Source organism: Amblyomma maculatum, chromosome 8, assembly GCF_055883805.1.
Source record: "Amblyomma maculatum isolate TAMU_Amacu chromosome 8, ASM5588380v1, whole genome shotgun sequence".
Taxonomy (NCBI): domain Eukaryota; kingdom Metazoa; phylum Arthropoda; class Arachnida; order Ixodida; family Ixodidae; genus Amblyomma; species Amblyomma maculatum.
Genome location: NC_139351.1, coordinates 40,855,915 through 40,880,864, shown reverse-complemented (window position 1 = coordinate 40,880,864; position 24,950 = coordinate 40,855,915). Strand labels below are relative to the sequence as shown.

Sequence of the window (24,950 nt, the reverse complement as noted above, 5' to 3'; positions counted from 1 at the left end):
TTAAACAAATCAGTAACGAAGTGAGCGCCTCCAAAACGTAAGCAAACCTCAAAAGCAAACGCAACCGCAGCCTTCCATTCCCCAAATGGAACAACCGTAAACTTGCTCATATTCATACTCGCGCTGGACACTTGCACGCGGGGAAATACCCCGCGTGAATGTAGATATGTATATAGGTATATACATATACGTATGCTTGCGCTGATCGAACAAGCAAGCGGAAGGTTCCACGGGCAACAGATATACATTTTCCTACTTCAGTCTCGTCATATTTAATCAGCAATAGCACGCCTCTTAGTAGCGAATTGCAATGGGGCTCTAACCCCGAAACCTTCACTCAGAAAATCGCGATAAAATGTCCGCTGCTCACATTGGGTAGTGCTCTCGGTCAGCCGAAGCGGATTGAAAGTTGAAATATAGAAAAGGCCCTTTCTTACTTCCCCCAGCCAGAACCTTCGATGACGTGACGAACCACTCTCCGGTCACGCCACTCTTCAATACGTTATCCGGCCAACGCCGACGTCATCGCCCATCAGCTTGCTCGCATCGGCGGCCGCCGCCGTCTCTGATGACACAGCACATCACGGCGCACAGCAACCGAAGAAAGCTGGCTAATGCACACCGCGTCAACGCGACACATCGTTCGCAAGTGCACACCGCCAAACCTGCCGCAACCTTTACTTCTTTGTTTTTTCTACCGTCTTTTCATTATTTTTTTCGGTATTTTTAAGCTTAATTCAAAGCGTGCCTCTAACGTTAGAAGCGTCGCGCGGACACCTTATCGATGCTATCTCGCTTGGATGCGCAAAGCTTTCTGGGTAACGGGTAATTTCCGCAGCGTGTCAGACGGCTGCCGTCGCTTCGCTCTTCGCGCGTGTGTCAGATTTTCTGTTCTTTCCCCGCTATCTTTTAGAGAACACGCCTCGTTCGTTGGAGATTTTTAGAAACCGTGTCGCGAGTCTCTCTTCTTTTAGAAACACGTCAGCACCTTTAATCTCATTAGCGCGTGTTCTCCACTAACTGATACCGGGACATTACTCTTTCTGAAGGAATAAGCGTTCACGAGCTAAGCCTACCTGTTTTGTGCCGCAAGCGACGAAGGCTTACCGACGACAGGGCTGAGACGGCTTCTGGAACGACGAACTGTCCCCGTCGAGTCGTTCACTTTGTTGCTACGATGTCTTCCGGTCGACGACAGACTTCTGACAAGGCCTGCATCTTTTACGGCGTGGACGGTGAGTCGGTTTGGTGTATTTTTTTTTTTCTTTCAAGCGTAAAAAGCTTTTTTTCAAGCGTGAAAGATTCTCGCGGGGCTCGCGAGTCATGAATACGGGAGGAGCTTGCGCCTCACTTTAGTTTTCTGCTGTAAAGCTCAATGTTTGAAGCGGCAAGACGCTTGATTTCAAACTTAATTACCACGTACTCGACGCTTTGTTGAAGGACCCTCCGGCATCGTTGTGCGTAAATGGCGTTTTCCGGGTTATTTCGGAAGAGCTGTAGACGACTCGGTTGTGCTGCTTGCAGGCGACCAGGGTGGATGCGCGGTATCACGCGGAATGTGAGGTCAGACAGCTTCCTCCGCGCTTATGTGAGCTGCACTTGTGTCGCCTGGCGAGTCAGGAAATGGCAGTCACGTGACAATTTCATGCAGTTTCGATGCACCTCCTTTAAAACCGAGCATATAAGGCGAACTTTTTTTTTTTTTTAGTTTTCGTTTTCTTTAACTGGCCTAGTTATTTCGCTTCTGTTATTTTATGATTAGACAGAATTGTCTGCTGTTAGGTCCACGACAAACAATCCAGCCTTCTGCTTCCACGTAGAACGCCACCTTCGCAGCAGGAGCATTGTTTTCGCATAATTCGGCAAAATAGTACAACTTGTGAGGCAAACGTTCACCGAGGAGAGAATTTGACTAAGCCCAGCTTAGCGTTTATTTCTTTTATTTCAGCACTGCACGAGCACTTTCAAAACTTCTATTCGCTTCACTGGGAGGATTGCCGGCATTTATCGATGATAATAAATAATAGAGAAGAGAAGAACGGAATTTCCGTTGCGGTGGAAGAAAAATTTCGAACTTATTGGATAAATTCAGAGTTTTTAAACTGTCCTGTCGTGATTGCGATAGCTGCGCTATGCTTTGCATAATCCCTACTTGCCGTCGGGATGTTTAATATATTCAGAGCAGGCGAGAGCTTTAGTTCCCGCATAATTTTGTTCTCCTAGAATTATAGTGCTGCTATATTGTATGGTAATGTTACTTATCAATAGAGGTGTCGCGAGGATACAAACAATTTCAAAAAAAAAAAAAGAAAAGAAAAGCAGCATTTTGATCATATGCACATATAAAAATTGCACTGCGCTGTCATTTATCTGGTTTGGTGGGGTGCTTTTTCGTTTTTATTTGTGCACTAGAGAGGATGAACTTTGCCGCGGGCTTTTTATGGCCAGTATTAGCACCTAACAACAAGGACTCGTTAATAATTAAAAACCATAATAATAACTAAGACATCGTTTCAGCAGTTATAGACGGATTTTGGTCTGGAAATACTGTAAATTGTTTGAAACACATTGTTGCGTTGCTCCTTACCTGTAGTCGCTTGTGGAATTGGCTTTGCTTCTAAAGTGGAGGCATTCTGCTCTTCTTTAGGAAAGCCTGGCTTTATTATAGGGATTGTTTATGTTTCGTCTTTTTTCGTATTTTGAACATTATGTGGGGGGTGACCTTTGAGGTATTTGTCCACTGTACACTGGTTAGAAGGTCTCCCCGGTACTTGATTGATTACATTATTTGCCGTAAATACAGCACACGCATATAAATTGGAAACAGGCCATCCTGGATCAAGCTGAAACGTTATGACCAGTATAGTCTTGTTTCTTTAAGCAGGCCTTTATAATAATGGGGAATCCTTGTTAGTGATTCCGAGCTATCCAGAAATGCTGCTGAGGTGGCGTTTAGGTGGTCTGGACTGTACTACAGTGACAAAAATTGAGAGACCCCTGTCAATGCGTGCTGGTATTATGAAGGAAATGCGGGCGTTATCTAATGCAATGCTCATGGTGTCGAGGCCAGCGCATTCATCCACCCGAAACTGCACTTCGGATCAGTGCGTCGGTCCCGACAACGGGGAGTGCCTCTTCAGATGGCAGCCGCATCAGCTTGGTCATGATACGGGCAGGAGTCAGCCGGCAGGCGTCCCGCATTTTTGCACAGTATGGTACTGCCAAGCTCTGCTGTAGCCCGCCTTCACTTCAGATCATTTCGTTGCTTGCGGTGAATGACTGGCATGCTCAGGCCCACCAAGCGCAGCTTCAGCCACGTCGTGGCGCGGCGGCGCGGCTCAAGAAGCGCAGCAGTTCGGCTTCTGATTTCTTGAAGTGATCCTAGGTATCACGTTTTAAGGCTTGGCGGTTTTTGTCCGGGCTGGCGGTGTAGACAGAATTGTGTCCTCTTTAGTGCATGGCTAGGACCTAAGCAAGCCGCATTAGAGCGATGTTATCGTGAGGTATAGTGAGGTGTGGTGTGACGTACGACCAGGTAAATTGCCGTACGGTATAGCGTGGTACTATATGGTGTATTACAGTTTGGTAACGTATGGAATGATACAGTATGATATGGTCTGGTGTGGTGTAGTATTGGACGTTAAGGAATGATGGGGTGTGGTGGAGTATGTTGTGGTGTGCTATGTGGTACGGTACGGCAGGGTGTAGTGTAATCGTGCACGGGGTCCTGAAGGTGCGCACCGGCTACTCCGGACACCTTAATAGACAATATGGGGCTCTTTAAGGTTCTTGACCTTCACGCAGCACAGATGCATTACTGCGGTCAGGATTTCTTATTCTATGTTTTCACAATATGTATTTCATATTATTCCCTTAGATCACCCAAAGGAATAATATGAAATGGATTCAGATCGCATCATGTCTGAGTCAATGCTTGCTCGCGGGCTTTGTTTACTGCATGGTACACCTTACGCAAACTCAGAAAATGACTCAACATTGCAGAGGCGTTATTCTTTTCGTTACTAACGCTTCGCGCGATCATTAGTAACTCAAAGAGCGTCACTGATTCTCAGAGACTTGGTGCAAAAGGATATCTATCATTCACAGGTAGCTTTCGCACGACTAACTGCTCGTTTGCAGGAGCAAAGTTCGTCCGCGAGATGAGTTTTGTCTGCTTTCCGCTCAGATCTTATATTGGTTTCAGTTACGACAGGCTAGGCTCCCGACATATCAGTTAATCTCGGTCTCCTCAGTCCTACCTGCCGCGGGCTGACATTTACCCGCTTACGGACTGTGCCAGACTACCGATAAGGCGGCAATTGCTTGTCACGCTAGAACGGCTGCTGTGACAAAAGAAGGCAGACCGGTTCGAAGTGTATCTGAATCTGTTTTTTTTTTTTTTCCTAACTTGTTTGCAGCAATTACGAAAACTATCATGTAGTTAGTCGTCTTGTTGCTTCTGTTCGCGAGAAAGCTGCGGAGTCTTGCCCAATTGTAGCCGGAACAACCGCAATATCTGCCGATTGCCTGTATATTTGCGAGTATCAGCACCACTACCATCTTCATCATGAGCGTGTTCTTAAATACGCTGTAGGATCCGTAGTCAGTTGCTAGGATGCGCCCCTTACTTAATGGTCTTACTGTGTGTTGTTCTTTGTTCCCTCTCTTGCTCTTTAAATCCGCCCTGCTGATCATCAAAGTACCCTGTCCTGTGTTTTTTTTTTTTTTAAATCCTATTTAAACGGTACGCTCACCTTGGCCCAAATTCTGAATTTTCGATCAGGGTCACCGTTTTGCCTCACTTTCGCATTACATTGTCAACATAGTTGTGAGTCGATCATTTTGCTGTGTGCCTTTGCTCCCTTTGATCCTTCTAACCCTTCCGACACACAATCAAGCATTGCCGAAATACCCTCCAAGCGATTAGTGTGTGCGTTTGAAATATGCCCCGCGTACCTTGGTATCATTGCATATTACCAGTACTAAAATGAGAGGCTGAAAATCAGAAGCTTAGAAAAAAGCTTTCAATATGTTTAGAAGAACTACAGTGGGCTACACAATGTAATATGATATTTGCGCCGTCAATAAACAATAACAAAGCAAAGCGAGTCAGAGAACAACCATAATTATATCTTATTCGATATCAAGATGAAATGGGCAGGGCCTTCAATTCGAAGGCGATATATGCGAGGGTCGCTAACAACAGACTACATTCCAATGTAAGGAAGCATAGTTTGGAATGGGCGCTACTTCAGTAGACGTAGAGGTTAGGAAGTTTGCGGCTAGCGTGGCGGTTGTTGAAACCATATATGGTTGATTACACAGACATAGGAATGGCCTTCGCCCATCATTACGCGAATTTCAGCTGTTCTGGACGATGTCGACGACGATAGAAGACGTCCTGCGTTATTTTTGTGCCGATGTTAGCTTACAAGTTGAATAAAGCGATACTAACCTAATTCCTGTGCCGTTGTAGCGGAGGTCCTCTGTATTCCGAAAGAAGTCACTGTGATTTTCAGCAATGCTAGTAATCTTCCCCTTTAATTGAGCACTACTGTAATTGGGCAAAGGTCACACAGAACAGCAGAGGTCGCGCAAGGGGCCAGTCTCGGTCGGATTGCCTCTGCTTTTCAAAGACGACTGCGCGCATTGGGCTAAACATTTAGGAGGGAAATAACAGTTAGCAGAGGCGCAATACAAAAAGTATGCCGCGTAAAACTTTCCTTAATACGAGCACCTTTAGGCCTAGAATATGACGCAACATGCCGAATGTCTCCATAAAAATTGTACTCAGATTGCACAGCATCGCTAGATCCGTAATTTGCGAATTTGCTATCTAATCACAGAAAGTAAATACCTTGGGTCGGTTAACCGGACAGAATTTTTCGCCGTCCTGCAAGTGCGTAACCGTTCAAGGCAGGTGCGGGCAGGTTGTCCCTTGTGCTAACATCTTCACACGGCTGTTTGTGTTCTGGGCTTCGAAGAACACTAACTCGTTATTCCGTCCACATTGTCTAAGTGCATAGCAAAAGAGGCGCAGTATCGAAAAAAAAAAAGCAACAGACAAGTTATACAGCGACGTGTGTACGTTGCCTCTCGCCGTGTTCGTCGTGCAGAGTCGTGACGCGTTGACCGAAACGCAAAGTTCGAGGCCTAACTGAAATCGGTGAAGAAAACGCTAGAAATCCACCTGCGTTTTGCGCGCGATTCGCCAGGCAGCTTGTTTTCGAAAGCTACACCCGGATTGTTGTAAGCAGGCTTTCTCGTACTACATCTCCGTTTTTGCGCGGAACGAGTTCTGGGTCGTTCGCGTACCCGACGCCGCCATACTGCCGTTTTCGTGGGCCTTGAGAGCCCACTTTGCGAACACCAAGCGTTACGCTCGCCTCGGCGACTACGAAACTCCTTGTTTCCGAGAGCGCATCTCTCCCGTCGCATTGTGCCTGCTCACGGAGCGAGCGAGCAGCGAAGCGCGAGTGGCGAGATTGTTGGAGAGACCCGAGTGCGCGCAAAGCATTTTCCCGTCGTCGCCGCCACCGACAATGCAACCACCTCGGCGTCGTGGTGGCCTAGCCTGTTCGGCGTGCGATAGCGGCAGCCGAATCTGCTGCCGACGCTTTCGCGTCATCACGCTGCGTCGCGCTGGAAGAAGCAATCACGCCCGCGCGCGCGCGGAGGTGTGACTCCCATGGCGGGGAGGGAGCGAAACGGCGACAAGCGGGGCACCCCAAGAGCGGCACAGCGCACAGCGGACTGGGTGAAAATAATAGCTTGCTTTTGCGGAGCATAGTCGACGTCATTTTTGGTGTTTGGCATCCCGAAAGTTCAGCGACAAAGTTTGAAATGAGTACGGGCAGAGAAATCGTGGTAAGCGCGCCCCGCTCACTATATACGGGCCAGGAAAGTCGAATGTATGTGAACGATGGAGAGGAACTCTATTTTTCAAAAGGTATGATGTAATGAAGTGTATTCTGGGTCACGCTGTTTATGGAGCTTCCTCTATGAGCATGTCCCGAGGGAAACGGAGCGCCTTTGTATATAGGGCAACAACATTTCAGCGTGACATGTATTCGGAGAGTTTCTGCGTTTAGGTTCAGCTTCACTATGCTCGGCGATTTTCTGCAAAGTTTGTTTGAGAGACCAGTTCTTGCGGGGACATTACACCACACTGCTAGAGTAATTTCAATTGATACGGCGCGAAGATTTGAGCCATATTCCTTGGTTATGTCACAGAACGTCGGTTGAAGATGCCGTTAAGTGTACACGCGATGAGCCTTTCGTTGCAGGGTACACCAGCCACGCTTTTCGCCACTCACTGTTGGCCGTCCGTCAAGAGCGTTGTTGTCAGTTCTACTTGTTGTGTAATGAAGCGGATGGAATAATTACAAGAAGTGCAGCCGATTCAGCTGAGCAGGAAAATGTGAAGCATGGGCGAAGGCGCGTTGCGCTTCACTTCGCTGTAGGTTCGAGGCTACCGGGTTTGAAGATGAAACTTGTGGCAAACTTGGGCTAACTCGACGATTGGGTCCATCGGGGGTAACGCACTCTAAAAGCATTAAGCATTAAGAGAGCAATGCCATAGTGCTCTGTTTGGATCCACTACGCACGGATGGGACTTGATGAAGGCGACGACGACATCCAATACACAGAGCCAGATAGTGACAGGGGTAGAGGTTCTTTTCCCTGTGAAGACAGCTAGGATTTATTTCTTTATTTTAACGATCTTCCTCGTGGTAAACTGGCCGTTGATGTCACCAAGTGATTATGTCACAATCTCGCGGCATCCCGCGGAATCTCGCGAAATAGGTGACACTTCTCCTGGCTGAACGGAGAGGACTATGGCCGCGAGTGTGAGCCATTAAAGGCTTTCCCCTTAATATAAGGTTTGTACACAGGCAGGCTGACGCTGTCTGCACGGACTGCACCGCCCGCCATTGCATGAGAGAACATTTTTCACATGTAGAAAGTAAAGCAAAGGTGAAGTGATGGAAGCAGGAATTCAGTTTGTATCGAAGAAGTGTTCACCAATAGATGGACGCGTGAACAATCCTCAGGGAAGGATCGATGAAACCAAATCGAAGGGGCGATGATAGGGAGATCGATAAGAGCGAGCAAGGGTGCTGCAACTAGATGCCGACGCGAAAAGCGCCAATAGTTGGCAAAATAAGGTTACGATGTTGGTATGGTAAATCTTTGTTACGCCAAAAGTCAACCTGTACCTTTTCTTATGAAAAATGAATTGCGTTAACCGCGTCAACTTATAGAGGGCTGTGGTCTCTACATAGTTATCTTGCAATACAAGACATGGGCTAGCCAAGTCATCGCAAACATTGTATACAACGTGCCATTGCCTCACTCTGAAGTTCGCTACAGACAAATAGGGTATCCGATTTCTTTCTTTAGAACGAATTCTATTTCTTCGCACTGATTAAATGTGTATGCGTATATCAAAGCGCAGCAGACTGGCAGTGCCTTAATCAGTAGGATGATAAATTCAGTCTGCTTGGAGCGATGATTCTTGGTGTGCTTTTAGTGCTTTTGTTTACTGTCTCCTCGCTCAGCTGTAAACCCGTCGAAGTAGAGCTTATTATCAAGTACCTGTTGCGCGTTCACACAAATGGCTCGATAAGAAACGCACAAACTCGAACACAGCGGGAGCTCCCATGCATATTCTTAATAGATGTGCTGACAATAAAGTATCCAGGTGTCAGCCCGTCTACCGAGAGTGGATTGTTTGGGGTGGCGCAGTGGCTACGGCACTAGACTACTGTTCCCAAGGGTGCGGGATCGAATCCTGGCCTTGGCGCCAGCTTTTCGATGGAGGCGAAATGCAAGGCGCCCGTGTGCTGTGTGATGTCAGTGCACGTTAAACATGGAGGAAGCAAACAACTTAGGAGTGGTCCTTGCCATTCGCAATGCATTGGAAGAATTGTGGCGGAAGTAACGTCAAAATTTAGGATTTGCCAAGTCGGGTCATTAGCAACGGCGACGCTGTTGCTATGAAAACTCGGGCCACTAGCAACAGCGTTGCTAAGGGCCCTAGGTACGTGAGCGTCGCGGAGAAAGAAAATGCAGAGGGTACAAGAGGAGGAGAGACTTTGCAGCGTCCGGTCGCGGCGCGGCCACTCCGGCTTCAAAGAAGTGACGTCAGGGCCTCTCCTAAGTTCTTTCCTTCCTCCATGACGTTAAAGAACCCCAGGTGAGCGAAATATCCGGAGTCCTCCCATACGGCGTCTCTCACAGCCTGAGTTGCTTTGGGGCGTTAAAACCCTACAAACCAAACCAAATTAAAAACAAGCGTGAACTGAGTCGTCAAATTATCGGAGCCGAAATTATGGGTCGTTTATGGGGATCTTGCGTAGAAATCATCAATCGCACGCACCCAAAAAGAACGTTTGTACCTCCGTCAGCACCTGGATGTTCCGCGTGATGTCGTGACCGTGACCACGCTCATTGTATATATTACGAGATGAGGTTCGACATAAAACTGTTCTAAATCAGGACGTTCTTTTCCCTTGTGTCCTCGTCCACTATGCGCTGTTCTTTCTTACACCTAGTCCTAGCGCCGGATTCGTTTTAACTCCTAGTCAAGCTCCCTCGTCACATGTTTTTAACATTAGCAGTTGTTCCTGAGGTTGATTAGAAAGATGTCACCGATTTATTTCATTGTCTTGCCCTCTCCGGCCCCCTGGCTTTCGTACCGCATGTGCAGAACCTATTCGTTCCTCTTCTGCACTTGTCCCGTCGCAGTAGCCCGTACGTCTCGGCAGTTTCTTTTGTTCCATCACCACGGCGCAGAGCGCGACCACTCTTTCCACGCCGTCTTGACCGGCTTATTGCGAGCGAGCAAAGAACGCACACCCGGCTTTCCTTACCTCAGGCGAAAGCGAAGACAGGACGTCAAGAGTTATGGGCGCCACCCGCATTATTGGTTCGGAAAGAAATGGCACTTGTCCTCCCCTGACATACCACCAGCTGTGTACCTCTACGTGCCGTCTTTCACCACAACCGGGATGGCACGCCAACTATATCGCACTGTTGGCTGCCTTTTCTGTTTAATAATATGAAAACTTGGTCCGCCGGCAAAACGCCCTTTGATTAAGCAAAAAGTACACCTGAATGGCACAATAGTGGCAGACGTCATGCCGGTTATTTTTTATCACCCTTCCGTTCGCTTTTGGCTCCGTTGGCTAGAGGAATACCATTTAGAGAAAAGCGGTTGGCCGGCTGAAGCTGCGCGGCGCTCCCACAAAATAAGGGCAGGGGAGAGCAAGTTCCTTGCAAGTGCGGAACGCTCCGAACCTTGTCCTAGTGGAAGGGAGAAGAAAAAAAAATCTTTCTTCTTAATAAAATGTGAACGTGCCAGCATATCGCTTTTACTTCGCGGTGGTTCAGATAACACAACGATCCACACTTATCTATTGGCATCACTATTATAAAATGGCAAACAATAACAGTCAGCCGCACCGTGAATCATGTAGAGAGTCTAAACTTATGTCTTTAACACTTAATTATATGGCAGCGAGTCAAATGCATAATCATGATTAAACTAATGCGTTTTGCAATGGATTATTTGATGAACCGTCATCCTGCGTATTCGTATACTACGTCATGACAACTTCGCATGGCTAAAGCCCCTCAATAAACTAAAAGTAGCGCCATCTCCTCTCTCCTCCTCCGGCGGCGCCGCTCCTCCTCTCGCATTTCGACCGTGGCTCCACCTACGGGGTGCGCGACTAGGTTAAAATATTGCTCACTGTTGAAACATAATTACCGAATGTTGACAGGGATTTCCCGCCAGAATAGTTTCAGCTGTGAGCGTGTTACACCACATGTACGCGACTTCGGCGTTGGTTCAACTCGCCGTCATCTCCGTGTGTCCGTAGTTCGTCACATTTGCCCACACAGCGGCATGCTTTATAAAATTTGTAACTAGGCGGCGGACAGGAACAATTTTGGAGCAGTCTGTGTATGGTTTCTTCGCAGCGTTGACTGGATTGCGAGCTGCCGGTAAACTTGAGAAGTGTGGCAGCAGCTGTCTTCCATGTATTTTTTCAACTTCAGCTGCAGATCAAATTAACTATAGGCGGCGGAAGCTGCAGTCTGTGTGGAGTCTTTGCAGCTTTGATTGACTTGTGAGCTACCGGTAAACTTGGGGAGGGAGGTAGCAGTTATTTTTTTTATATTTGGCGTTGAGACGGTGCCGTGTTCAGCTGCCATTGTGTGTCACCATACGTACACGATTTTGGCGTCGATTTAACTCGCCTTCACCTCCTTGAGTCCGTCAGCCGTTGACAAAAGTGCGCAACATGCTTGAAAAAAAAAGTTAACTAGGCTGCGGAAGCTACAGTCTGTGTGGTTTCTTTGCAGGTTGGACTGAATTGTAAGCTACCGTGAAACTTGAGAAGCGTGGTAGCAGTTTTCTTTCTTATATTTTGCGCTGAAACGGTTCCGTTTTCAACTGTCAGTGCGTGACACCATTTGTAAGCGATGTCTGCGTTGGTTGAACTCGCCTTCACCACGGTGCTTCTATCAGCCGCCGGCCAAAGAGCGCAACATGCTTGAAAAAAAAAAAAACTAAATAGCCAGCGGGAACGATTTAGTAGCAGTCCGCGTGGCAGCAAAACACACGGCGATATGTGCCGCGCGCGCGCCGCCCGCCCCGCTGGAAAGGAGGAAGCTGCACGCGCCCAGCAAAAAAAAAAGCGCGCGCGCGCACGTGACGGCGCTCGGCCAATGAGAGGGTCGAACGACGAAGGAGAGCGCAGGAGAGGAGGCGGGCGGCAAACTTCACATGTTGGCGCTACTTTTAGTTTATTGAGAGGCTTTACGCATGGCACTTTACCCGCGTATTCAGTCGGCAGGCATTAAAAATTATCAAGCGAATAGTTCTATTTTAGGTTGTCCCAGAAAAACAAACGAGCACAAAGTGTACATCACTACAAACTCAGCCTCTTCACCCTTTTTGATCAGAGAACACTGGACGGCGCACTGCAATGCAATATCTCGGGAATTCCTTATTTCATTGTCTGGGAAATGTAGAAGCTGTTAAATCTTTTACATGGCGTTTTATGTAATTAATGGTTCTGTTTGTGGACCTGTGACACTGATGTCATAATGACCCGTTTTTTTGACACAATTCTGGTCAGGTAACGTTACTTGCGGTCTCGTACCTCAATCTCTGTCTGGTGATCTCTTTTCCCTCCGCTGTAACTAAGAATTGTATCAACAACACCGCGTTTTCCCCCCGACGAGTCTTCTAAAGTTATCGCATTAATAACTTCCACAGTTCCAATAAAGCTTTTATTGGCAAAGTTCACCGTTGTAACCTAAATAATTAGTGGCGATTAAGTGGATTAATGGGGAGTAAATAGCAGACCGTTGTCTTCTTAGGCTCCTCTTATGCTATAAGGAGCGCGTTTGACGTTTTGTGAATTTCACAATGAGCTGTGGTTGGTTCCTTTAATATTCATATCTTCCTTTCTTCTCTGCTCTATTGCTAACAGAATGATCATGTACAAGTGGCGGCATCTTCGTGCAGTGCTTTTATCTAATGCGCCTCGCGATTCGTACTCTTAAATTTTGCTGAGTCATGATTGGTTATCTTCGTAGTAATCCTTACTTAACATTAATTGTGCAAAACCATTTGGGTATTTTGGCTTTCATTGATAATGTTGTTAATGGTGGGTATTTTCCTGCATCATGATGGATCATTTTCTGAGTCTTTTTAAGTGATCTCAAACTAAGCTTGACAAATTAAGCTTGGCTAACTATATTTCGCTCTCACGCTCAGACATTTCATGAGTCATCGTTAAATTTGGTCATCGTGGACAAACATTGGAGCATTATGCCCCCTTGGCGGAATAGAAGCCTCTCTGCATCTCCCCGTCTTGTGCCAGCTGTATCAACCTCTCATCTCCGCACACCTCCTACCTGGCCTACATGCTCTATTCTCCCCATACGTATCCAAATCGGCATTGATTCTTCAATTCATTCTTAGTCATTGTTATTTCGTTGAGCTCTGCTCGTGGAATGATTAATTAAAATGTCAGCCTCGCTTTTGGCTATAGTAATTTTTCGTGTACGTATGCAAGTCATCTCAGTGTTACTTCCATCACCACTTCCTTCTCTTTTGAAGGGAGGTTTTGTCCATCCGAGCCGGAAGGGGGAGGAGGGGGGGGGGCCTTCACCCCCATTGGTTTTTCGGACTTAATGGATTCATCAGCCTACATTCTCGGTTAACAAAATTTATTGTCTTATTTGCTATTTATTTACTTCCGCCGCCGCAGTTCAGGTGCTTCTGATGTTTAGATAGCAGATATACCGGGGCTGGCAAACATGTTCTTACTTCGGTTTTTTATGTTTGTTTTAATAAAAACCACTTATAGCACTACCTCACATCACATGGTGGTCTGAGGTCTGGATTATACTACTACTCTCCATGCTTATTTGTTCGCATTACGCATACGTATAAACTAATTGCCGATGCCCCGCCGGGGTGGAGCAGTGGTTACGGCGCTCGACTACTGTTCCCAAGGATGCGGGATCGAATCCCGGCCTCGACAGCCGCTTTTCGATGGAGGCGAAAAGCAAGGCGTTCGTGTGCTGTGCGATGTCAGTGCACGTTAAAGAACCCCAGGTGGTCGAAATTTCCGGAGTTCTCCACTACGGCGTCTGTCATAGCCTGAGTCGCTTTGGGACGTTAAATCCCACGAGCCAAACCAAAAACCAAAAACCAACCACCAATTGCCGATGCTTCAGGCAATAGCTGATGGATAGGTGTCCCCTTCAAGTTTCCCGCAGTGTTTTGGCACTAGTTCCAATGGTTTCGCTGTAGCAGCAACCATTATGACACGTTCATCGCCACAGCCTTTTCTACCGGCGTCTGGTAGTCTTTAGCGCTTACGTTTGATATCGTAATCTTCATCGTCTTTCATACGTCCGTTTTTAGCCGGGTATGTTAGCGACGAATTTAGCTTAAGGATGCGAAAGGCACATAAACTGTCTCTATTCTCAGTGTACTCCCAAAAACGTGCGTCGTGGGTACGTGCAGACGTCCGGTGCGCTCAGCTTGAACACAGAGGCTAAAGATCAAATCAAATATTTGGAAAGCGGGAGTTGGATACGAACCTGCAAATATGAATTCTGTTCAGTTATCCCCAGTGAGTGTTTCTATATCCGTTGGTCAAACACGACGCAGGCGATCGCACTGCAAATCCTCGCCGACTCACTCTTCTACCAGTGTCGCCAGGTGAAATCCCTGCTGGGGTGTCTTTATTACGAGAACCATTACGAGAAAACGTAGAAACGCCGGATCTTAGGATGACTGACGTGCAGGTGACGCGTACTGCTAGCTGAAACTAATTCGGAGCCAGTATGCCTCTTGCATTTCTAGGTGACAAAATCGCTGATGTGTTTAAAACGCTCGTGCGACCATTATGTTCCGCTTCATAACACTCGCATCCACCGCCCTGTATAACTTCGTTCTTGATGTCTGTTTGAGCTCTGCTCGTGGAATGTATTACCGTTTGTGTAAGCCAGATCAGCAACTTGAGAGTGTAATACCCCTGTCAAGCGCGAAAGTTTGGTGCACTTACGGGAAGTGCACTTCGGGAACTTCGAGTGCTTCGAGTCACACTTTGGGATAGCGGTGCTAAATGGGAAAACAGAGTGCACTCGCAGTAAAAAAAAAAAAGTGGCAACGTACAAATAGCGTGTTCTTTTAAAGATGTACATTAAAAAAAAAGTGGTATTCTAAACTTTGATTGTTGTGCATTGAATTTAAATAAAAACACAGATAACCTATTTTTGTCAAGTAAACGAAAATTATAATACCATACCAAAATAATAAATAAGAACTGAATGAAGCTGGCGACGTAGCAGTGCCGCATCACACGCACTGCTAGTTGCGTACAGACATTATTCTCGCTTCTTTATTGTGTTGTTTGGCTTCATGCTAAAACGGAATAATTTTGTTGACCACTGTTAAGTAGCTAAAATGAACCTTTGTGTCCTTTTTTCGTGCAATACATTTTGTACCAATGACATATCTGGCGACAAGGCTGCGTACTCCGCCAGCAAGTGCGTTCCCGAGAACGTACTTCAAATAAAGTGTACTTTTCTGCAAATGCACTCCACTTGCGGTGTTTAGATTGGGCAAAGTGCACTTATAGCGAGTGACACTCTACGTAAGTGCACTTAACTTGCACGCTTGACAGGTGTATAAGTTTAGACACCAAGGCAGGGATGGTATAAAATTGAACAAAAACTGCCATGCTATAGATATGAAATACCGGTTGCATTAGGAGTCACGAAACCAGCCTGGACTCCCATCAAGGAAACAAAAATCACGTCGGTTAGCCGTCGGTATGAAAATTCGCTAGTAGATGCATTACCTGTGGCTGTCGTGCACCTGACCAAGACCGAATCAAATGCAGTAGCCTAGGTCCACATGATCGACATAAACGTGAAACTTTGCCAAGAAACTACTTCACACTGAATAAACGAAAAATATTGTGTTGTGAAGAAAGCAGAGGTGCAGAAGCCCTCACTCTCGAGAAGGGGAGGGGAGGGGATAGTTCAAACGCGCAAGTGGGGGAAAGGACGAATATGTAGCTAAAGAGGGGGTTCCTCTAACGCGCACTGACATCGTGTAGCATAGAAGCGCCTCTTGATTTGCATCCCCGTGGAAGCACGGCCATCGCAGCCAGATTGGATTCTGCTTCCTCGGGCTCACTAACCGAAAGCCATAAGCACCAAGACACCCAGTATAGGCTTCTTCCCTCCGAATTTTTTTCATTCTATTCACTCTATTACCCTTTCATACCTTAGACTCTTATGAAACTTTGGCACGCAACCACGTGTTTATCTGCCGCCCTACTCACGCTAGCGGGATGGTATCCCATCACATCTCGTTTCGAATTCGTCCTTTTGGTGACTCGTTGGCGTCCAGCTGCTGGCAGTTGGATGCAACAGATAATATTTGGGAGGAGCGTACTAGTGTGCGTGCTGGAAGCTGGCACATTGGTCGCTAAATATTTATGAATGTTTAGGCAAGTGAAGCCGAATGAAATGGTTATTTTTCCTTTCATTTTATCGAGGTTTGGCTTTTTTTTATCGGGCTCTGTGTACAAAGGAATCAGAAGACAGTGAACGCAAGCATCGAGAACATGATTTGTTAACTGTAATAATCAGCAGGAATTGTGTAGCGTATAACGTGTTACCTTATCCCATACCTATACCCACTGTCTCGCGCAACCGCACAGCAAAACATGCGTGATTATAACTGCGTTTCCACACGATCTGTGCTTTGTTTATGCGAAAAGAACATGAGCCAGCACGTGTGCACTCATACAGCGGAATATTTCAAGCGTAGTCCGGATTAGACCACCATGTTTTTTCATGAACAATGGTACAACGTTCACAAACGCGATCGTACAAGCATCTTCCACGCTGACCGACCTATATTGTTTTCCCTAAGGAACCTGTAGTGTATACGCAATCGCTTTGTACGCACAACACAATTAGTTTCGTAATCTAATAGTAAGACGCCGGACAGCTATGCCGGAGTACCCGGATTCGAACCTGACCTCGGCGGCTGCGTTTCGATGGAGGCGAAACGAAGAGGCGTCCGTGTGCTGTGCGATGTCAGCGCACGTTAAAGATCCCCAGGTGGTCTAAATTACTCCGTAGCCCGCCACTACGACTCTCCTTTTTCTCTTTCCACTTTCACTCCCACCTTCCTCCTTTCATTTATGGCAAGGTTCAGGTGTCCAAAGAAACAAGTGTGACAGATTCTGCGCATTTCCTTTCATGTGAACCAATTATTGCTGATCTCAGTAATACCATAAGCCACTCTTCGTGTGCTTGGCTGAAGCCAGCTAGACACAGCTAGTAAGAAAAAGAATTTTATTTATTTATTTCGACAAACTGCAGGCCAATATTTTGGCCCGTGCTGGAGAGGTAATACAAAACATTCAATGCTTCACTGATAAAAAAAAAATCCAATAAATAGCAAGTTCAGGCGGTTGCAGTCAGTAACCGAAAACAACAAAATATAGCACCTGTTTAGTCAACAAAATGCTCCTCTAGAGCTTTACTAAAATTGGGATACTGGAAAATGGCCTCAGGAAGGCAGTTCCAATCGGTAAAGGTCCGCGGAAAAAAAAAAACTGCACTTGAAAGTGTCAGTCCTTGCAAACATCAGTGGAGATCAGTCGTTCAGTCCTGTCCGACTCTTCGTGACCCTATGGACCATGTCACGCCACGCTTTCCGGTCTCTCACTATCTTCCTAACATCACAAACTTCATCTGCAGTGCCTCGAGGATGCCATCTAACCATCGCGTTCGCTGCCTACCCCTTCTCCGGCGACCCTCAACCTTTGCCAACATCAAATCTTTCTCCAGCGACTCCTCTCTTCTCATAAGATGACCAAAGTAGCTGAGCTTTAACTTTAGAATTTGACCCTCCAATGAGCAGTCGACAATATCGACAGACTTGATCTTCTGGCACTCCAAGGAACTCTCAAGAGTCTTCGCCAGCACCACAATTCAAACGCGTCAATTCTTCGGCCGTCAGCCTTTTTCACAGTCCAACTCTCGCATCCATACATCACAACTGGAAAGACCATAGCACGAGTTATACGGATCTTGGTTGGCAGACTAATGTCTCTGCTCTTTACTAGGCGGTCAAGGCTAACCATTGCTCTCTTTCCCAGAAGCAGGCGTTTCCTAATTTCATGGCTGCAGTCTCCTTCCGAGGTAATCTTGGAGCCCAAGAAGAGAAAATCTCTCACAGCTTCCACTTCTTGTCCCTTGATGCTCCAGGACTTGATAGGGCAAGACGCCATGATCTTTGTCTTTTTAATGTTCAGTTTAAGCCCAAATTTCTCACTCTTCCTGTACGCGCATAAGAAGTCCCTTGAGTTCCACTTCACTTTTTGCCATTAAAGTGGTATCATCCGCATATCTAAGATTGTTGATACGTTTTCCAGCTATCTTCGCTCCAGCTGAAGACTCGTCCAGACCGGCCTTCCTCATGATGCACACTGCATATAGGTAAAATAGGCAGGGCGACAGTATGCAGCCTTGCCTCACTCTTTCTCAATCTGAAACCAATCAGTAAGACCATGCCCAGTTCTGACTGTAGCCTCTTGCCCTTCATACATGTTCCTGAGGAGACAGATGAGGTGAATTGGAACTCCCATCTCTTGGAGAGCTTGCCACAATCTGGTGTGATCTACGCAGTCAAACGCTTTCGCATAATCAATAAAGCAGAAGTAGATGGGTTTCTCGAACTCTCTTGCTTTTTCTATGATCCAGCGAAGGTTGGTAATTTGATCTCTAGTTGTGGAACCCAGCTTGCACGTCCGGAAGCTCCCGATCCACATACTGCTGCAGCCTACCTTGGAGGATTTTTAACATCACCTTGCTAGCATGCGAAATAAGCGCGATCGTGCGGTAGTTGGAACAATCTTTGGCACTGCCTTTCTTTGGAATGGGGATGTAAACTGACCTCCTCCAATCCTGTGGCCACTGCGGGGTTGTCCAAATCTTCTGACATAATGTATGCAGAAATTTAACAGCGTCATGGTTGAGGTTTTGAAGCAACTCAGCTGGAATGCCATCAATTCCGCTAGCTTTGTTCTTAGCAAGGCTGCCTAAGGCCCATTCAACTTCACTCTTCTGGATGCCCGGCTCGAGATTAGTAATCACAACCGTCTTATGTTGGGTTTGCACATTGGTGTCCTTCTTGTACAGTTCTTCTGTGTATTCCTGCCACCTCTTCTTTATCTCTGAGGCTTCAGTGAGGTCCTTGCCTCGTTTGTCCTTTATCACGCCCAGCTTAGCACAGAAGCTTCCTTTGATATCTTTGATTGTCTTGTACAGAGCTTTTGTGTTCCTTATTTGGCCGTTGTCCTCAACTGCTTGGCACTGTATGCTCAGGAAGGCATTCTTATCTCTCCTTACTATTTTCTGAAAATCCGCATTGAGAACCTTGTATCTTTCTCTTTCCCCCAATAATTTTGCCATCCTCCTTTCCTCAGCTATTTGCAAAGCCTCTTCAGATAACCAGTTTGCTTTCTTGCATTTCCTTTGCTTTGGAACTACCATAGTAGCAACTTCTTGCATTATATCACGAACATCAGTCCACATCTCTTCGGGCTCTCTGTCTTCTAGATCTAATTCTTGAAATCGATTCCTCACTTCCACAGCATATTCTAATATAATTTGATCCAGATCATACCTGAAAGGCCTTCTAGTTTTCTGCGTTTTCCTCAATCGAAGATTAATTTTGGCAACAAGAAGCTGATGATCGGTGCCACAATCGGCCCCAGGCCTTGTTTTTACTGCCGCTCTCAAAACTCTACTAGCCTCTGCCCAGCTTCATTTGGCTCACCAAGACCGAACTTGCCTGTAATTCCGGATATTTCTTCACTCCCGACCTTAGCATTCCAATCTCCTATGAGAAAAACGACGTCTGATGATGGGGTGCGGTCTAAAAGGCATTGTACGCCCGCATAAAATCTCTCAACGTCAGCTTCTTCAGCAGTAGTGGTCGGTGCATAGACTTGGATAACTGTTATGTTGAAAGGGTGACCTTAGATCCGAAGTGAAATCATTCGGTCGTTTTTGGGGTTGTACCCTAGGACTGCTTTGCCCACTCTTCTATTTACTATGAAAGCGACCCCATTCCTTCTCTTGGATTCGTGCCCACAATAAAAGACATAATGGTCGCTGGAGTTAAATTCTCCCATTCCGGTCCACTTGAGCTCGCTGATATCCAAGATATCAATGTTCAATCTGTCCATTTCTCGTTTGACAACATCCAGTTTACCTTGCGTCATAGATCTTACATTCCATGCTGCTATGCGATATATCTCCATGCAACATCGGACTTTCCGGTCGCTTCCCGACACATCCGCAACTGAGCGTCCTGTTGGCTTTAGTCCAGCCGCTTCATTCGTCCTGGAGCTACTAAGAATCGCCCTTTGTTCATCCCCGGTAAACATGTGGGACGCCTGGGGGGCTCATCTTCCGGCGCCATGTCATTATTGGTATTGTGACTGGCCATAGGGTTTTCTTGGCAGGAAATACTGGAGTAGGTTGCCATTACCTTCTCCAGTGAATCACATTTTGTCAGAACTCTCTGCCGTGACCTGTCTGTCTTGGTGGCCCTACACAGCAGAGCTCACGACTTTATCGAGTTTCGCAAGCCCCTCCGCCACGACAAGGCAGTGATCCATAAAGGGGCCTTGCAAACATAGGTTCGAGCAATTCGTTTCGTGAATGATCAGTTCGGCGCGACAGCTCTTCGAGAATTTAAGTCGGGTATGTTTAAAAGGTTATGTATAAACAATAAATGGGACATTTTTCTGCGTAGATCAGGTAATGCATGGACTATGATTGGCTTTCATTAGAGTCGAGGGTGAGCCTAATCTACTGTATTTATTTTAAATAAACCTGACAGCTTTCCTTTGCACCATCTCTATTCGGTATACGTATTTCTTTATAAATGGATCCCATAAAGCCGAAGCGCACTCTAATTTAGACCTAATAAATGTTGATTATGCAAGAAATTTTAGCTTACTTGGCACATATTTAAGCCTCCACCTTAAGTAGCACAGCTTGGAAGATGCCAAGGAACTTAGGTCATTTATATGGGCAGTCCATGTTAAATCATGTGTTCGTGTAGCTTCTAAGTATTTATAATGTGTACCTTCCTGAATTAGGTAGTTTCGCAAGCTGTAAGGGAAGGAACTAAATTGTTTTTTGTTTTTTTATGCGTGATGGCGCGAAAGGACAGTTTTTTCTAGGTTCAGTTGCAAATTCCACTTAACACACCATTCATGAACTGCTAAGAGTGAATTTCGCAAAATGTAATGATCATTCTGTTCCTTTATGCTCTTAAAAAGTATGCAATCGGCAGCAAAAAGCTTTAAGGAGACATTATCGGAAATGGAAACCGGCAGATCATTGATATAAATTAGGAAAAGTAGCGGCCCTATGACCCTACCTTGGGGTTCACCTGAAGTAACTGGTAGCTCGTTTGATTTGCACCCATTAACATCTACGTATTGTTTCCTATACATTTGAGGTAAGCAGAGATCCAGTTAGCAAGGTAAATAGGGACGCCAAAACTTTCTAATTTATAGACGAGTGTACTGTGGGGAACTGTGTCAAATGCCTTCCGAAAGTCTAAAATAAGGACATCAACCTGTCCTGATTTGTCAACAACTAGTTGAAATTCATTAACTGTCGTAACTGAGTCACAGTGGACCTGCCTTTTCTGTAGCCATGTTTCAAAGAGGATAAAATGTTATTTTCAGCAAGAAATGAGTTGAGATAGCCTGAGACTATACGTTCTAATAACTTACAACACAAAGAAGTGATTGAAATTGATCGTTAATTAAAAATAGTTAGTTATTATTAATTCGAACTTTGCTCAACTGATCAGTCCGACCTAGAAAACTCCAAAATTTTTTGGTGATCACTTTTGACGAATTCGGAAAACGTCGTGTTAAAATAACAAGACTTCGCTAACTTTAAGTTTGTGGCAAGTTTCTGTTTAAGAACTTGAAACACACCCTCTCCAAACCCCTACTTTGATTTCAAACCTGCTTTCAAAGATTTCTATTAGGACATATTCCTTAAAGTCCTCTACCGTTTCGGTTTCTGCCTCGGCAATTCCATAAATTAGCAGGTTGTTTCGGCGGGAGTAGTTTTTGAGATAATCCACCTTTGTTCTTAACGAAATTACTACTTTATTCAATTCTGCCATGGCTTCCTCACAGGCTTCCACTCTTTCAGTTGTCTGCGATAGTATTTCCAGTTTGCCATCAATCGCGGCCAGCCTCTGATATTTCTCTGATATGTGCAAGTGAAGTTTTGCTCCGATAGACTCTAGTTCGCGTGACGAACCTTTTTGATTCTCGATGATTTGCTCGAGTTTCTCTGTAATATCTGGGCCTGGATTAGCTTAACATCTCCGCTAAGCAGAAGTGGAAGTAAACAAAATGAGTCAAAACACTCAGTGAAAGCTTGAAGCAAGACGCCTGGGCAGCACAACCAAACAAAGCGAATCGCTTTTAAATGCATTTTAGTTACAAAATCTACTAACCTGCAAGAAAAAGACAAACGGACTTAGTTGTGACCGCATCCCACTGGTGCTGCCTTGCCCACTGGCAAAGAAAACGTCACGGGCGGTTCCCGAAAGATTCGTCGATGTCGATGTCTTTTGGGATAGTAAGTGCGAACCTCGAAAAAATTCAAAACCATGGCCTTCGGTGTCGTTGAGAATTTCAGTGTTCGCGTGGAAAAGCACCGTCACTGGCCCATGCTGATGTCGATCGTTCCAAGAAGCCGCACATTCAATGCCGACGAATTCAAGGGAAACAGAGTCGATGCACGAAGCAAGGACCTGCATGATTTTCTTTGGCGGGGGCTCACCACTGCTGCACTGTTCGTAGTGCCAAAACTAGGGCTTTTTATTTATTTGTTTTAGTTCGCTTTAGTTGGCGTTTTTTGTGCCACACTTACCTGGTACAAACGTTCTGTTACTGTGAGCCTGGTGCCATGTAGTTTCCGCTCTACATGTGGTGCCATCTAGGAGCCGCCGCGTGAAATTGCAGAAGTTTAACCATGACATCGGCGATCAGCTCAGGTGCAACGGCGCGCTTGATCTCAAGGATACTTATGGCGCCATTTTTGAGCCCCCCCCCATAAATTGGCGGATGTTTGCCCCTACTTAAGTGTGTTCATAACAAGCGAAAGCACAGACCGTCTTGGCTCAGTGATAAAGAAAGAATTTCCACTAGACTCCCACGGCATCCGGTATTTAAGCATTGATAATGAAGATGGCGTTCCGTATGATTTAATCATGCTCATGGGCCTCCACTCTATATGGCGCTCCAGAATGGCGGGCTATCACTGCGACAGGGATGCTCGACCCGCTAGAATATACTTTCGAGAAAGTGTGAATTGGTTTATTGCCATACAGAAAGTGGCTGCTGAACCTCCCGAATGGCTCTCAAGGGTAGAGCCTTTGCTGTCGTTGCGGGAGTTTTAATGTACTGAGACGAAGCCAGCCTGACATTGGCTGATGATGACCTTTCAATATGTACTTTGTTTTGTGTTATTCGTGTTGTGTTCTTGTGAAATGGTATGAACCAAAGCTAGGAAATAAAGAAAAAGAAAAGGTTAAGACGATCAGCCGATGAACCACAGTACCCAGGTTTGAACCCAACCGGTTACACTCTGATCTGTTGGCACTTTTTTTAGTGTGCGACCACTAAAGAGATCACGATGTTTCATTAGTGATTGATAGCTAGGCTAAGCCTCTCCCTGTTTGCGCGCGAGCTTGACAGACCTGGCGGGCAGATCCCCGCGTCGTGGCCGCTGTAGCGGGCTGATTGTGAATTGCGCGCGCGAAGCTACGTGGTTGTGACCTCACGAGACTGCTGAGCCAATCAGAGAGATGACAATAGCAAGATCGGAAAGATTCCTGACCGGGGGTGGTGAGCATATGAACGCTTTCGTAGTTATGAAATGAAACATATCCGAAGAGCCCTGAGCCTGGATTCCGAGCCAGCAGCGACGCGCACGAATCAGCTTGGTGGCTGGCCACTGCACGAGACCGCCAGGCCATCGTCAGAAACGATCAGCCCTTTCGGTTAACTGCTATTGTGTCGTGATGTGCACCACATGCATGTTATCTTCATCAACTTCCATAAGTGCGTTACTCTCGTAATCTGGTTCCACGTATGTTTTAAAATGGTTCATAAGCCAAACTTCCACTTATGGCATAACTTTTTTCTAACACGCATGTGGAACCAAGCAGGTAAAGAGTGTAAAGGGCTCAGAGCGCACCGCTATCAAATTTGCCTTCTCAAACTGCGTTAATAAGCATTGCCGAAATTCCGTAGTGACTGACTTCATCGACTTTAGCTCGAAGCCTAATCTTGAAACTCTAGCATCGAGTCGAATGCTGAATGAGGCGCGGTGGGCCAGCGCTCGTATTTCGCGTTTAGTCAGTTAAACTTAATCCGCTTTATTTTTACGCGTTTATTCTGGGCGTGGTATTACTTACTGCTTCTGTAATTCATTTGGGACTAACATAACAACTTTTTCATTCCATCCTTGTGCAATCTAATTCTAGAGAGGAGACAAGTCGTTAATGCAATCGTAAGCAAAAGCAAAGGAACCCCCATCAGGTTCCGGGGCGGCGCCTCCGGTCTCGGCGCCATGAGTGTACCGTTAGGTGGCGTCTTCATGCACTGAGGCATAGTAACTCTAGTAAGGCATAGTGTGCCTCGATGCCAGCGCCGTTCAACGGCGGCATGCTGTCATAGAGACGCCCTAGTGAGGCAGGGTTCCAAATTTGGAAGGGGGATTTTGCCTTTTCACTTGATAGGACAGAAAACAAAACATTTTGGCGAGATCTCCTGGCTAGTTGTGGTAGATAGTTTATTGTAAAGTCAGTGGAGAAAAATTAAAATAATTTTTTTAAAAGTTATTCTCATGTTTCGGAGCAGGATTGGAGCTGTTTCTTCAAGGGGTGAAAAGGGGCCTGGGGTCCTTCTAAGTAAGCGCCTATTTCACCCTAAACGAGGATACCAGCCGGCATCAAAATACCTAAATTTTATAATTAAAAGCTTTCCCTTCGAGCATTCTCTGCTTAGTACAGTTCTACGAATAACGGATAGCTTCTGCTTAGTTTCAGGAAGTGTACAGAGCTAACATCTGAAGAGCAAAAACTGTGGATTGACGGCATATTAAAAGTCTTAACGGGAGTCTCCTAAGGGGGACCACCTGACGTATTCAGTGTTACACAGCACAGTGAATTTTTCTTCCAGGGGCTGTCTCTCCAAGTGATGCGTTTCGAAAATATGTCGTCCCGGGTTTTTAAAAATAGGGTATAATTAATAAACGACCCGTTCCATGCGAGAAAT

At 46.0% G+C, this 24,950-nt stretch overlaps 1 protein-coding gene across 2 annotated transcripts in view; it reads left to right on the top strand.

Annotated features, from left to right (window-relative positions):
* The first annotated feature begins 658 nt into the window (after nt 1–658).
* The window catches only part of fne (ELAV like RNA binding protein found in neurons), a 173,923-nt gene continuing 149,631 nt past the window's right edge, over nt 659–24,950 (top strand). The window contains exon 1 of one of the 2 annotated variants that reach the window (XM_084576232.1): nt 659–1,235. In XM_084576232.1, the coding sequence (XP_084432358.1) occupies nt 1,178–1,235 (58 nt within the window). In that variant the 5' untranslated portion in view covers nt 659–1,177. The remainder of the gene's footprint in view (nt 1,236–24,950) is intronic. The other variant, XM_084576231.1, reaches the window with a different exon arrangement.